The sequence below is a fragment of the Dendropsophus ebraccatus genome, chromosome 13, assembly GCF_027789765.1.
Source record: "Dendropsophus ebraccatus isolate aDenEbr1 chromosome 13, aDenEbr1.pat, whole genome shotgun sequence".
Classification (NCBI taxonomy): Eukaryota; Metazoa; Chordata; class Amphibia; order Anura; family Hylidae; genus Dendropsophus; species Dendropsophus ebraccatus.
In genome coordinates, this window is record NC_091466.1 from 61,234,391 (window position 1) to 61,249,790 (window position 15,400).

The following is a 15,400-nucleotide window of genomic DNA, read 5'->3' on the forward strand; positions in this document are numbered from 1 at the left end:
AACGATAAACAATCTCGTTTGCGATCGTCTATCGTTAATCATTAAAAAAATCGCTCCGTGTAATAGGACCCTTAACCTTGAAACGCATTATCCATTATCCAGGAGGACTACGACTCCCATCATCTTTTGGATTGCAGAACCTCAGCAGTCCGCCAATCAGTGCCTGTGTTATCCTCCAGCCTCTCCGCACCAGTGGACCTCCATGGATGCAGTAGTTCCTATCTATACACACACACTCCATACATCTCCCCATGCACAAATAAAACACGACTCGGTAGTAATTACGGTATCAGTAAACATTTTATTGCTTGGAATATTATTACGCAACATGGCTTCGAATGAAACATATGGAAATGTTAAAAATAGGCCAGCCCCACAGAAACACTGGCATGAGAGACTTGAGCTGGATGGGGGAGGGGGAGGGGGGAGTCAAGAAAAAAAAAAATTAAAACTATGTTAAAATCTGCCATAAAAACATGAAAACGAACCGCCAGGTCCAGTGACACACAGAAAGGCAATGCAAACAATTTGTAAGTGCTCGTCTGTGCAAAGCTGCTTAATACCGCCACTAGACACTTCGGGTTCGGAACAAGGCATGTCTTTCATATGGAGTCGCTCATGCCAGCACCATTCTCTCTATAAGCCGCCGCTCTGGGTTCTTCAGTGGCGCAGTGCACATTCACAATGAAGCCATTCGGATGGTAAACAGTGAGTCTTCCATGTTGAGTTCTGCCTTAGGCCCATCCATGAGACGCAGCGTCTTCCGAATACTGAATGATGTTTCGTGTGATGTCCGTGCATTACTAACATTGAAGTGGATGCTGCAAGCTGCTGTACCCTGCATGTTATTCCCAGAGTTCTCTCTGTTGCGTTGGCATCACTTGTGCCCGAGAAGCACGATATGAGTGGCAAAAAGAAGTCAATAAGTGTCCCATTCATAATAAAGAGGAATTTTTTTTTATTAATAACCTTGTGCTGAGGTTTTGGCATATAGAGTCCGGCAGGGGCATAGGTACGGACGTTGTTTCCCGCTTTGGAGTGTCAGCATTTATGTTTCATGGCAAGCTATGGGGAGAAGAAAAAGGTAGTAATAACTATAACACGTAAAAGAGTGCGGCCAAATTACTATGAGAGATCAAGTACTGCAATACAGAACTTAAAGGGGTTGTCCAGGCTTAAAAAAACATGGCTGCTTTCTTCCATAAACAGTACTATTGTGGTCCTCGTTTTGGGTGTGGTATTGCAGCTCAGTTTCATTGAAGTGAATAGAGCTGAATTGTAATAGCACACACAACCTGAGGACAGGGGTGGCGCTGTTTTTCCAAGAAAGTAGCTGTGCTTTTTCTAATCCTGGAAAACCCCTTTAAGTACTGTTTAACCCTTTACGTTAACAGACTGTGTATGTCTAATAAAACCCCATTTTTAACACAAGTTGACATGAGAACGAGAGAGAGCGGCAATCCTAATGATCAATGTTTGATAAGCCTCAAACAACCACGAGCTGAGCTGCAAAAATAATCACTGAATCGTTAATGCTAAAGGGTAGCATTAACGATTCAGTGATTATTTTTGCAGCTCAGCTCGTGGTTGTTTGAGGCTTATCAAACATTGATCATTAGGATTGCCGGGTACTCCGGAATTTTTTTTGGTGTTAGAAAGTGCCAGAGACTTGTAATTTACTTCAATTAAAAAATCTAAAGTCTTCCAGTACTTATCAGCTGCTGTATATCCTGCAGGAAGTAGTGTATTCTTTCCAGTCTTGAGAACAGAAGAGGTTTTCTATGGGGATTTGCTGCTGCTGTGGAGAGTTCTCGTCATGGACAGAGGTGGCAGCAGAGAGCACTGTGTCAGGAAAGAATACATCACTTCCTGCAGGACATGCAGCAGCTGATAAGTACCGGAAGACTAGACATTTTTTAATAGAAGTAAATTACAAATATCTGGCAATTTCTAAAACCAGTTGATTTTCGAAGGGAAAATAATCACGGGAGAAGCCCTTTAATGTCTTTGATGTCAGCTGCATATTACCTGTGCGGCCAATATGATGATTTTAATGGCAGCACAAAGGTAAGATCAGTGATTGTTTTGTTATTGTGATTGTTTTGTTAGTTGACTGCTTCTGGTGTTTCTATCAACACTCATTCCCCCAATCGGCCCACATAAACGGGGCTTTGGTTGCTATATAGCGGGGTGGCTATAGTAATAAGAGTAGGTGCTCTATTCTACAGGATGAGCTTACCTTGTGAGCAGTGTCTGCAAACTGTTGTGCACTGTTCATCATTTCCGCTGACGATTCTTCTGCACGACCAAGGCGCTCGCCACGCTCATTCAGGGCCTGGCTGGCTTTCTGTACAGCGCTAGTTACACTGTCAGCAGCTGAGTGAAGTATACTGTTGCCTGTATGGAAAAAGAAGGTTTAGTCTGATTGGTAAAACACTTATATGAAAGAGGAAAAAAAATAAACTGTTAAAGTAATCTTGACCCGATTGGCGGGCAATCACTTCTGCCACTGGAAAATCGAGTAACTATAGATACGACCACGCCGGAGGGTCCCATGCATAAGCCTAAGGGTACCATTACAGGGAACAATAATCGGCCCTATCCGGCAGATTATCTTTCAGTGTAAAAAACACAACGATCACCGGCTGATCGTTGATATAGGTTCGGACCTATAATTGTCGGGCACCGACCGCGCATCGCCACGTGTAATAGCGGTCCGCGGCCAGCGGCTGACGATTTGCAAAGTGCATGCATTACCTATCCATGGTCCAGGGCTCCTCCTGCGATCTGCTTCTCCCCGGGTCTCGCGCGCTGCAGCTTCAGAGCGACCTGTCTTAGCTGACAAGCCGCTCAGCCAATCACTGGCTGGGAGCGGCGCGGCCAGTGATTGGCTGAGCGTCTTGTCAATTAAGACAGGCCCAGTAAACAAGCGCCGATCTAGCAGATTGGAACTTGTTTACAGTTATTATTGGGCCCCCATCGGGCCATGTAATAGTAGCCTAGCTGAATCAGAATATGGCTTGTGCACGGAAATAAACCTTTTATTTTGAAACTGCAATATTAGGTTTACTAAGTTTTTATACACTCTTGCCCAGAAAAAGCGGCCCCTCTCCTCCCTTAGATTAATGTGAGCAGGCACAGGTTCAGCTCACATAGAGAGGACCTGGTAAACAGAAGGGAATGCGGTCTAGTGCCCCTCTGGACTGGACTTACCAGATAAGATAAGAACAAAGAATGCATAGAGAAACATGAGGCCCACACTGGAGACACTAGATAAACAAAGGAAGCATACAAAAGGAATGAAAGTAAAAAAACTAAATAAAAAATTAACCCTTCCACACACACTTAAAGGAGAAGTCCGGGCCAATCTATTTTCTTTAATAAGTACTAGGGATGATAAAAGAAATAATGTGTTCTTACCTCCCCCGCTCCGGGGCTAGTGGCCATGTACCGCCACTCGGGTCGCCGGGCGCCAGGGTCGTGACATGTGCGGGCCACTAAGCGGCCGTAGTGGGGTCCCTTCTTGGCTGCTGCCTGGCTGAGCAGACTGCACATGTCACGACCCGGGTCCGGCTCAGACAAGGCCGGGGACCCACCCGAGAGATGGTATGTAGAGACTAGCCCTTGAGTGGGGGAGGTAAGAACACATTTTTTTTTATCCTGCCCCTCCCTAGCACTTGTTAAAAAAATTATATATTTGCCCAGACTTCTGACTCTGTACCCACAATCTGCCCACCCCAAACCACTTGTACCTTCGGAGAGCTGCTTTTAATCAAAGATCTGTCCTGGGGGTCCGTTCGGCAGGTGATGCACTTATTGTCCTAAAAAACAACTTTGAACTTGCAGCCCTGTGTCAAACTGCCGTGGCCTGGAGAGTCTGTGCATTAGGCTTGCATCGCCTCTCCGTCCCTCCTCCCCGCCCTCTTGATCAGGAATGCTCCAGGCAGATTTTCTACTATTCATCACCTGTGTGAGCACGGCACATGGGCTGGATCGTTAAGGCACCTGTGCAGTGTTCAGACAAGTGAGGAATAGGAGAATACCTGGCTAGAGCATTCCTAATGATGAAGAGGGCAGGGAGGAGGGACGGAGAGGTGGTGCAGGCCTAATGCACAGACACTTGTTTTTCAGGACAATAACTGCATCACCTTCCGAACGGACCCCAGGACAGATCATGGATTAAAAGCCACAATGCGAAGGTAGAAGGTACAAGCAGTTTGGGGGGGGGGGGGGGGGGGTCAGATTGTGGGTACAGAGTCGCTTTAAGTAGCATGTACAACTAGGAGTTATTTCTGTCTTACATAAGAGATAGCACATCACTGGGATACACCATCGCCTTAGGGCTGGTGCACGTCTCAGTACAGCAGTGAGATGTTATGACCGTCATTTGTAAAATCATAGGCCATACAACATAGAGCAAGGCTGTAAGTGCAGCATAGAGACCAGACTGACACTCACCTGAGAAAAGTCTGGACTGACAATTGATGAACTCGGGCTTTCTGTCAGAGAGATATCGCTGACATGTGTGATGCAGGATTTGGAAGAAAGTGAATTTCTCTGAGCCAGAGCTTGCCACCCATTGGTCGGAAGCATTGTCAAACTGAAGGTCAAATTCTGGAGATTCCTACAAGAAACACAAAAAAATAGAAAAAAAAAAATAAGACAAGGGGTAGGTGGGTAATGATTATATGCCATATTAAGCAAAATAAACCCAATACATGGGGCCAAATGGGGGACAGAGACACTGGGGTTCCATGTACAGCCTTCTATGCACCCATAAAACATCAGTATTACATAACTAAATACGCATCTTTATACCCTACTTTGACTATCTTTGCTATTTTTCTATGGAATCTTAGATTCAGCAGACAAGAATAACATCAGTCCTTGGGGAAATTATGGATATTGATCCCTATGATGCAGAATCAGGAGGTGCAGTCCCATTTGGGAGCATTCGATTGAAGATTTTTGCGCAGTCAAGATTGTATAGGAAATGCATCTAACAAGATCCTTTAGATGAAGGATTAAAAGGTATAGGCGAAAATCATTTAGCGGCTTAAAAAGTAGTAACTCTGAGCAACTGAACATATTACTTTTCCATAAGGTCCATACGTTTGTTGTACTCTTCAACTACAAAGTAGTTTTTTGGCAGTTCCCGAAGTCAGGAGAGCTTCCTTTACTTTACCACCAGTAGAGACTCTGAGCAATTATTTATTCCTTGGTTCCACTTGGTCGTAAAGCCAGATCCAGGCTGTTAAGGCCCCCATATGTGGTGTACCCTGGGGTGATGTTATTTCGGGGAGTGGCCGGTCACTGTGCGACTCCACGCCGGGGGTGGTGGGCCGAGATAAAGCCGGACCTTGGAGTGTTACTTGGTGACGCCAGTGCCGGGTAGGCACACAGGTGTGATGGCACGCCTGCTTTTGTTTTACAAGGCCGGTTGTATCTTTTTCTCCTGTGGTCAGTGTCCTGTCGGGTTGCTACAGGGTCCCTTGGGTTAGTGTGATCACGGATGGTCAGAGCAGTGTAGTAACCCTCCCGAACTATCTGAACCGCCACCCACAGAAAGGGGAAGTGTCCCAAGGTTAGGTGATGTTCTGTGTCGGTGGGAGGTGAAAGATCACAGAGTCTCTTTAACTTAAATAAGCTAAGAAGATAGGTGCTTGAGGCAAGGTGACATGGGTATGAGGTTTCTCTTGATAAAGCACTTGACAATACAGTTGACAATAGTTCCAGACGAATAGTTGACATTACAGTAACCGAATCTGTAGTAGGAATGCAATGTAGGACAAGTCGTGCTGAGTGAGTAGTGTACTGAGTAATACAAAGAAGCAGAGTAGCAGAGAGGAGGATGTCATGAGAGTCCCAACCCAAGTAGTGCTGTGCTCTGCCGGGATGTTGGAGGATGAGGTAGAATACCGTTTAGAAGAAGAAGACTTTCGAGACTCCACCGACAGATCATGTAGGTAGAGCTAGGGGTTTGGCATGGCGGATTTGCATTTGCCCTTCCCCTTTGTTATAAGTGATAAGCCGCCACCAGAGCTATCTGGCTGCTACTTACGTTTCTCCTTCTCATAAGAAACATTTGGCTGTGCTGAATGTTCATGTGTATGGGGAGGACAGGAGAAGATAACTGAAGGTCTATGGCCACCTTAAAAGGGGTAATCCAGCTAAATTCCTTTAAATCAACTGGTTTCACAAAGGTATATAGATTTGTAATTTACTTCTATTTAAAAAAACTCAAGTCTTCCCATACTTATTAGCTGCTGTATATCCAGGAAATGTTGTTTTCTTTCCAGTCTGACACAGTGCTCTCTGCTGCCATCTCTGTCCATATCAGGAACCGTCCAGAACAGGAGAGGTTTTCTATGGGAATTTGCTGCTGCTCTGGACACTTCCTGACATGGACAAAGGTGGCAGCAGAGAACACTGTGTCAGACTGGAAAGAAAACAACATTTCCCGCAGGACATACAGCAGCTGATAAGTATGGGAAGTAAATTACAAATCTATATAACTTTCTGAAACCAGTTGATTTGAAAGAAAAAGATGTTCGCTTAGTAAGAAGAATGGGGAGGAAGTTTTCTACAGGGAAGAATGCTGCAGTCTAGATCTTCAGGGCCATTTAAAGGGTCATCTTTTGGATTTGTATAATCTGCGTGGTGTTAGAAACTATCTCCATAAGCCTTCTGACATCTGTATTAGATTACCGGAAAATAGGTGTGACAGCTACACTACATAGGAGCCAGGAACTGTTCCCACATCGCTTATGAATAACATGTCAGTAGAAATCAATGGCCTTGGACAGATGTGTTTGCCGTCCTCTAAAGTCAGGCTGCATACATATATTTAAAGGGGAGTTCCTTGGGGAACCATGGGGGAGATTTATCAAACTGGTGTAAAGTAGGATTGCCTCAGTTGCCCCTAGCAACCAATCAGATTCCACCATTTTTTCAAAAGAATATGAGGAATGAAAGGTGGAATCTGATTGGTTGCTAGGGGCAACTGAGCCAGTTTCACTTTACACCATGTTTGATAAATCTCCCCACATACCTGAAAAGGGTGTATGCTGTGTAGCGATCTGTAATGTTTGTACAATTTGTGATGAGGGAACAAAGCTTTATCCTGCTAGACGCTCTCTTCTGTATCCTTATCGAAAGGGCATATTAGTTCTCAAAGGAAATTGCATCAAATCAGCATGAATATTGTATATCATAATGGACGGCTATTCTGCAGCGTTTATGATAAAGGCGTGAGATTTTTACATCTATTTTCCCTTATATATTGTATATGAACAGTATGGCATAGAAACACCCTCAAGTCTTAAAGTGTACAGTAGGGTATTACCCAAAATGCCCACTAATCAGAAACTGTTTAAAAGTGGGTAAGGTTAAAGAGTCACTGTCGTATTTTTTTTTTTTGCAGAAATCAATAGTCCAGGCGATTTTAAGAAACTTTGTAATTGGGTTTATTAGCCAAATCTGCCATTATCTGCATGTAAAAAGCCTTTTCCCAGGTCCCCCCCTCCTTCCTCTTTTTCATCCACTCTGAAAAATCTGAAAATTGTGACTTGTTGCAGGAGTCGTACCCTGTCTGCTCTAGGGAGAGGGGAGGGGGGAGGAGGAAGGAGGGAGTTAGCCGGCAGCAGAAAGCAGATAACAGAGGATTACAGGCACGGAGCTGGGTGACAGCTGTAATCTGAGCTCAGACAGGTCACTGGTGATGGTCAGTAGAGATATCCCGTGAGGGATTTGTAGATTAACTCTTTGTTGTCCTGTTTTGGTCTTTTCTTTAGCTCTCTCCATAGGAGAACAATGAAGACAGGGGGGAGAGCTTCAAACTGCTTTTTCATGATAAAAATGCATTTTTCGGATAATAAACCCAATTACAAAGTTTCTTAAAATCGCCTGGACTATTGATTTCTGCAAAAAAAAAATTCACGACAGTGACACTTTAAAGGAGAAATTTTTATTAAAGTATTGTATTGCCCCCCAAAGGTTATACAAATGCCCAATATACACTTATTACGGGAAATGCTTATAAAGTGCTTTTTCTCTGCACTTACGACTGAATCAAGGCTTCACTTCCTGGATAACATGGTGATGTCACGACCCGACTCCCAGAGCTGTGCGGGCTGTGGCTGCTGGAGAGGATGATGGCAGAGGGATGCTCAGTGTCCCTCCAGTGCCCTGTGTCCCTCAGTGTCCCCCTGCCATCATCCTCTCCAGCAGCCACAGCCCGCACAGCTCTGGGAGTCGGGTCGTGACATCACCATGTTATCCAGGAAGTGACATCACCATGTTATCCAGGAAGTGACATCACCATTTTATCTAGGAAGTGACATCACCAAGTTATCCAGGAAGTGACATCACCATGTTATCCAGGAAGTGACATCACCATGTTATCCAGGAAGTAAAGCCTTGATGCAGTAGTAAGTGCAGGGAATACAGCACTTTATAAGCATTTCCTGTAATACGTGTATATTGGGGATTTGTATAACTTTTGGGGGCAATACAATACTTTAATAAAAATTTTCGCCAGACTTCTCCTTTAAGATATAACTTATTTCATTTAATATTATGTCCCTGAGAAGCTACGTTAAAGCGACTCTGTATCCACCATACCACCCCACTGCTAGTACCATCCATTTGAGAGTAAATCCTTACCGGTCGTGTCTTTTAAAATGTGCCAGGTCCCCTGGTTAGAGCAAAAAATGATCTTTTAATCTGCAGTGCTGTGTCATACTGGTGTGGCCTAGAGTGTCTGTGCCCCAGGTATGTGATGCCTCTACTTTCTTCCCCCTCACCCTCCTCATCATTAGCAACACTGCTGACAAGATTTCTATTCATTACCTGTCTAAACAGTGCACATGTGCCATAGCAACACAGGTGCAGTTCAGACAAGCAATGAATAGAAATCCTGGGGGGCGTTCCTAATTTCAGAGGCACACAGGTTCTAAGTCTGTGTGTGTGGGGGGGGGGGGGTGTATGCAATGGCAGCTTACCAGTTTCCCTAGCCTTTTAACTCATACTAAGCCCTATAATGGTATATTATTGGGGCACTCAACCTATCTATATAGCTCTACAGATAAATTATTAGTCAATAAGGCTGTCCCCAACACAGGCGCATTTCTTCATGTGGTCGCCATACATTGCCATTGCATGTGTGAACAGGTCTAAAAAACAAACCAAATCAAAGCAGGTGGAAAATAACAAGAATACAAGCAAATGATGAGCAACCAATTACAGCTGTTATTCTATACTGGCCAACTTAAATGGAGCACATTATTATACAGGAAAAAACGGCTGTATTTTTTACCTCAAAATTATGGCCACATTTTGGTATTATTGCTGTGTATGTGAACATAGCCTAAATGTGCTAACTTTTTTGATATTACATGGTGTAGTCTTATTCATGGGGTCAGTAATGAGACCAATATAAATCACTACAGGGAACAAAAAGGGATGGGATTTCGTTCGTTATTTAATGTTAATTAACCATTTTTTTTGTATTGTGGTAATATGCCAAATAGAATTCAAAATACCGTAATAACAAAAATAGCTTCCACAGCTTCTTACAAAGTTTTTTTTTTTTAAATGCATATTAAAAACAGAAGCCCATAAATGTGCTGGTAAAAACAAAGGAAACTGATGTTTTTGTTATACTCCTTCCTGTATGTATTTATATATGTGTTCTTAGTGGTCAGCCTGAATGTTTTATTCCATCACATATTTATAATTTATTGACGTGTTTATGTATTTACATTATAAATAATATTTACATATTTGATTGATGTAAACATACAGGCCGCCACTAGAGGTCACCTTCCAATTACTTAGCGCGTGCCTAGTTCACAGCTGGAAACGGCAACGATATGAACAGAGCTCAGTTCTGATAATATGCAGACAAAAAAAAGGGTGGATTTGCTGCAGATTGTTTCATGCGACAAATCAGCAGCATTTACAAAAGCAGCGCTATGGATGAGATGAATTAGCATTTATGGATCTTTAAATCCATTTGTTCAGATTTTTTATTGCAAAAACTTCACCAGAATAGTACAATTTATGTTAAAAAAAAAAAATTATATATATGATTTAAAAAAATAAATAAATACCACCAATACTACTACTAAAAATAATAACATATACATACTGTACATATACATTCATTCTGAATAACATGAACAGATGAAAAAAAATCAATGAGAAACTGCTGGATATGTGATATTTTAAGTTACTGTACAGTATAGAAAAAATCTGCATGTGGAGTATAATGTATAGTAAGTGCATAAACCTGGAAATACAGCAGCAGTTTGTAGATACAGGATGGAGCTGCAGATCCCCATAACGCAGTAGCGTAGTACAGGCTAGAATAGAGAAGCAGGGCTGCTGTAAGAGGTCTGTGTGGTCACATGACAGCAATGGGGAGGGTGTGTGTGATCAGCATGGACCAATCAGAAAGGGAGAATCACAGAGCTGTGCAGGAGGACAGTGAGAGAAACTTCTCTATATACAGCAGTTTGAAAGGTTGAGTGTGAGTGCAGGCACATTATAGCAGCAGTGTGTATAGCTGAGTAAGTGCAGGCACCTTATAGCAGCAGGGTGTATAGCTGAGTGTAAGTGCAGGCACCTTATAGCAGCAGGGTTTATAGCTGAGTGTAAGTGCAGGCACCTTATAGCAGCAGGGTGTATAGCTGAGTGTAAGTGCAGGCACATTATAGCAGGAATGGAGAGGGTGGGAAACACAAGGGCTGACAGAGACTGCAGGGAGCATGAAGGAATGAGCAGGACATATGTGGGCACCGTATAGCAGCGCTCTCTGTCCAAGGAGAGAGGGGTTACAGCTATGAAGAGATTACCTCCACAGTCCTGTCCTCTGATGCAAGCCCCAGCCTTAAAGGGGTAGTGCGGCGGTAAAAAATTATTCACAGAATAACACACATTACAAAGTTATAGAACTTTGTAATGTATGTTATGTCTGTGAATGGCCCCCTTCCCCGTGTCCCACCACCCCCACCCGTGTACCCCGAAGTGTAGTGCTTTATACATACCTGATCCGTGCCGACACGCGTCCGCCATCTTGTGGCAAACGTCATCTTCGGCCGGCCGGCCCGAACACCTTCGATCTTCCCGAGTGCCGGCCGCGTCATCAGCTGCTCAGCCGCGATTGGCCGAGCACAGTTATGCTCAGCCAATCGCGGCTGAGCAGCTGATGACGCGGCCGGCACTCGGGAAGATCGAAGGTGTTCGGGCCGGCCGAAGATGACGTTTGGCACAAGATGGCGGACGCGTGTTGGCACGGATCAGGTATGTATAAAGCACTACACTTCCGGGTACACGGGTGGGGGTGGTGGAACACGGGAAGGGGGCCATTCACAGACATAACATACATTACAAAGTTCTATAACTTTGTAATGTGTGTTATTCTGTGAATAATTTTTTACCGCCACACTACCCCTTTAAGTGGATCTGCTATGATGAGGTGAGGTGAGGGAGTACAGGGCTGTAGACCCCGCTATCCAGACCATGCCTCTCCCCCACTCGCCTTTCAACCCAGTACAGGGAGCTCTTACACCAAAGCAATGCTCTTATACCAAGTCACAATTGTGACTCTTCTTGCAAAACGCTCTCAAAGTTACTCTTAAACCAGGGTGCCAGTGTGTGTGTATGTGTGTGTAAGAGCTTTTTATTTTGGTAAAAATAATTTATCTTGCTTCCGCATCCAACAAAGGCCGCACTGATATTCTGGCGCAGGCTTCTGATGCGGCTTAAACACACTTTTAGGCCACTCTATCAATCACCTGGAGCCACTGTGATAAATCTGGCACATTTGTAAGCCGTCTAGTGTAAAGGCCTTACTACATGGTACAACGATCAATCGACAAGCGAGCAAATAATTATTCATTGGCTGATCTCATTGTTTTGACATGTCAAAAAATCCCTGTTCGTCAGCCACACAAACACCATGTAGTAGGGGCTGGGTGGTCGCCAAATGATGGATGCAAATGGCCGCTTGGACGATCCAGCAATCATTCTTACAGTCCTGCCAGTATAACAGTGGGTCAGGAAAGCTGTCTGGTTGCGGCTTACCGCTAACATAGCCACCAGGGAGATCTGACCGTCATTCTGGACAAATAACAAAACAGCCGCTTCTACAGGGGAGAGAGGGGCCATTGGAGTCCCCGTTCAACAGAGCAGCTCTCCATTTTATCTCATAGGGACAACCCCTTGAAAAACTCCTTTAAAATTGTGAGAAGGATGAGGCTGAAGTATATCGATTTGACCTATGACCTATTTTTAACATACACAAAAACACATACTAAGAAAGGACCAAACTTACCCGATTAGGGTCAATACCATTCACTTGTCTGAGTTGTTCTAGAGTCCACTGGGATCTCCTCACGAAACAAGACGAGCCCTCGAACTGTTTGACCTTAGTTATGTAGACTTGTGAGGGTTTCTTGTTTGTAACTGTAGAAAAACACAAAGAAAAAAAGAAAAATGTCAAGCAAAAAATTATGTGCCTATAATTATGTAGGTCCTCTTTTTCCTGTCTAAGTGACTCTGATCTGTAGAGGCTTGGACGGTGGTTGGGTGCTTCTCCATCTGTCTCGTGAGAGACAGGCTTCATAGACTTACTATAGAGTCCATCTCCCGCAGCATCTAGCTCCATGCTTCTTCCTTCTCATCTTGGTGATTCGTAAGTATCTGAGCACCCACACCGGAAAAAAACAAACAAAAAACTTTTCTAACACTTTAAGGATATGTGCACACTGAGGAATAGGCGAGGAATTGAAGAGGAATTGAAGAGGAATCCGCTCCTAATTTCCGCTTGAAATTCCTCCCGTAAAATATGAACAGAACAATGTCCCATTGTGTTCAATGGGATTTCCACTCTGTTATTCACACTGCAGAATTTCCGAGCAGAATTTTCTGCCACAGATCCGCTTTCTGCCTCTTTCCTCTTCAATTCTTTGCTGAATACTTGCCTACTCCTCAGTGTGAACATACCCTAAGGTGTCTATCTTATTAACATCAAAGTAACAGATTACATACAATAAGGTACCTGAGAAAAGTTCTCACAATGTTCTTACATTTGACAAACATTAAAGGGGTTATCCAGCGCTACAAAAACATGGCCACTTTTCCCCTACTGTGGTCTCCAGATTGGGTGGGGTTTTGAAACTCTGTTCCATTGAAGTAAATGGAGCTTAATTGCAAACTGCACCTGAACTGGAGACAACAGTAGGGGGGAAAAGTGGCCATGTTTTTGTAGTGCTGGATAACCCCTTTACATCCACTATCTCCCTCTGGTGGTAGCAGAAGGTCATTCCAAGACAAGAGGTGGACAGGTGCACGTTGCCTGCACATAGTGACCTATCACCGCCGGATGTCGGTGCAACATCGGGCAACTATTGAACATCACTAGGAAAATCCACCCCACCTCCTCTTACTTCGGAAGATACCTTCAGAGCCAGATGGGGGGGAGTGGGACCTCTGAGAGCTGAACAGGTCAGACTTTTTCTGCTCCCCAGATAACCCCTTTAAGGCAGAATAATCCTCAAAGATTTTACATAATAATCCACCTGCTTTAAACACATCTAACAAGGTATTGAGGGATTGTATAGAAATGTCCATATCCGCTAAGATGGGTGGAGTTCCGAATCCATCGCATTAGTTAAACATCCTGGAAGGCGGCTTAGGGACTAGAAGAGATATTATTATTCTCAGAGAACACAGAGGGGGAAGTGAGAAAAACTTTCAGGCTTGTGATGCCTTGCAGAATTGTGACACAGCATAATATATGCACCATTCATCTACTGGAAGGGAATTGACAAGAGAGCACCGTCAGGGATTTGTATCCCAGGGATCGGACACATTCATCTTTAATAGACAGACCAGGCAGCACTGGGAGCTGGGGAAATCCAGCAATACTGTCCCCAAGGCTAAACTCCGAGACCAGAAGAAGAAACCAGTACGGGACAGAAGAAGAAATTATTTTATCTATCAATAACCACCAATGCTATTCTTATATACGGAAACCATACATGCTCCGAAGCATGAAGCTGGGGTCAAACGTTGAGGCCAAAGCGCAGCTCAAATGACATTTAGGCACAGATCCCTACAGCTTTCAAACTTAAAGTGACTTTGTACCCACAATTTGCCCCCTCAAACTTGTACTGTCGGATAGCTGCTTTTAATCCAAGATCTGTCCTGGGGTTCGTTCGGCAGGTGACGCATTTATTGTCCTAAAAAACAACTTTTAAACTTGCAGCCCTGTGTCAAGTTGGCGTGGCCTAGACCATGGGTCTCCAAACTGCAGCCCACCAGCTGTTGTAAAACTACATTTCCCATCATGCCTGGACAGCCAAATCCAAAGCTTTAGCTGGCAAGGCATGATGGGAGTTGTGGTTTCGCAACAACTGAAGGGCCACAGTTTGGAGACCCATGGCCTAGACTGTCTCTGCCCCAGTCCTGCACTGCCCCTCTGACCCTCCTCCCCTCCCTCTTTATCATTAGGAATGCCACCAGGTAGAATTTCTCCTATTCATCACTTGTCTGAACACTGCACATGTGCCTTAACGATCCAGCACATGTGCAGTGTTCAAACAGGTGATAATTAGGAGAAATCCTACCCAGAGGCATACTTAAATGGTGAATAGGGTGGGGAGGAGGGACAGAGGTGGTGCAGACCTAGGGCACAGACGCGCTATGAGGCGTCAAGCTTGCTCCTCGTTCCCCGCTTGCTGCTGGCACTATAACACGCACAGACAGTGAGCGGGTAAGTGCGGGAGCCCATAGGAGATAGTGGAGGTCTGCTGCCACTGCTCCTATTACACGGTGGGATGGCAGCAGATCGTTGATATCCTAGTCGTCAGTTTTTTAACATGTAGAAAGACAACGATCATCCAACATTGTGCATAACAGCTGATTATTGCCTTTTATTACACAAGGTAATAATCAGCCGTAATGGCTGGAAATTGGCCAAATACGGCCGATAATCGCTTTGTGTAAGGGCACTTTTAGTGTATGCCCAAAGGAGGGTCATAACCAAGGTGAACAGGTTATGAATACAATGCAGGCATTTGGGGGATTCTCTTCAGTGAGGTCTATTGGAGAGTACTGATAATAGTGTATACTTCAACCATCCCAGGCATCAATATCTGCCAGTGGTAGGGCACACAAAAATAGACGCTGTAGACGCTTTATGGTCAATGACGTGGAAAAGCATACAATCCATAAATCCATTTATCACCACAGTCTGCTAGGAGCAACAGATTAAAGGATACATGTTTAACAGAATGACCAGAACTCTTGATATATATATATATATATACATATATATTAATTTCACCAGAACCAAGCATTGCAACTATCCTTAATTCCCTTGTATTGTGGATTA

General features: G+C 44.1%; 1 protein-coding gene across 1 annotated transcript in view; it reads right to left on the reverse strand.

Annotated features, from left to right (window-relative positions):
* Positions 1–281: 281 nt before the first annotated feature.
* Positions 282–15,400, reverse strand: part of STXBP6 (syntaxin binding protein 6) — a 54,611-nt gene continuing 39,492 nt past the window's right edge. The window contains exons 3-6 of the mRNA XM_069949758.1: positions 12,338–12,468; positions 4,459–4,624; positions 2,240–2,397; positions 282–1,065 (exon numbers count right to left, since the gene is read on the reverse strand). Coding sequence (XP_069805859.1) covers positions 1,042–1,065; positions 2,240–2,397; positions 4,459–4,624; positions 12,338–12,468 — 479 coding nt within the window. The 3' untranslated portion in view covers positions 282–1,041. The remainder of the gene's footprint in view (positions 1,066–2,239; positions 2,398–4,458; positions 4,625–12,337; positions 12,469–15,400) is intronic.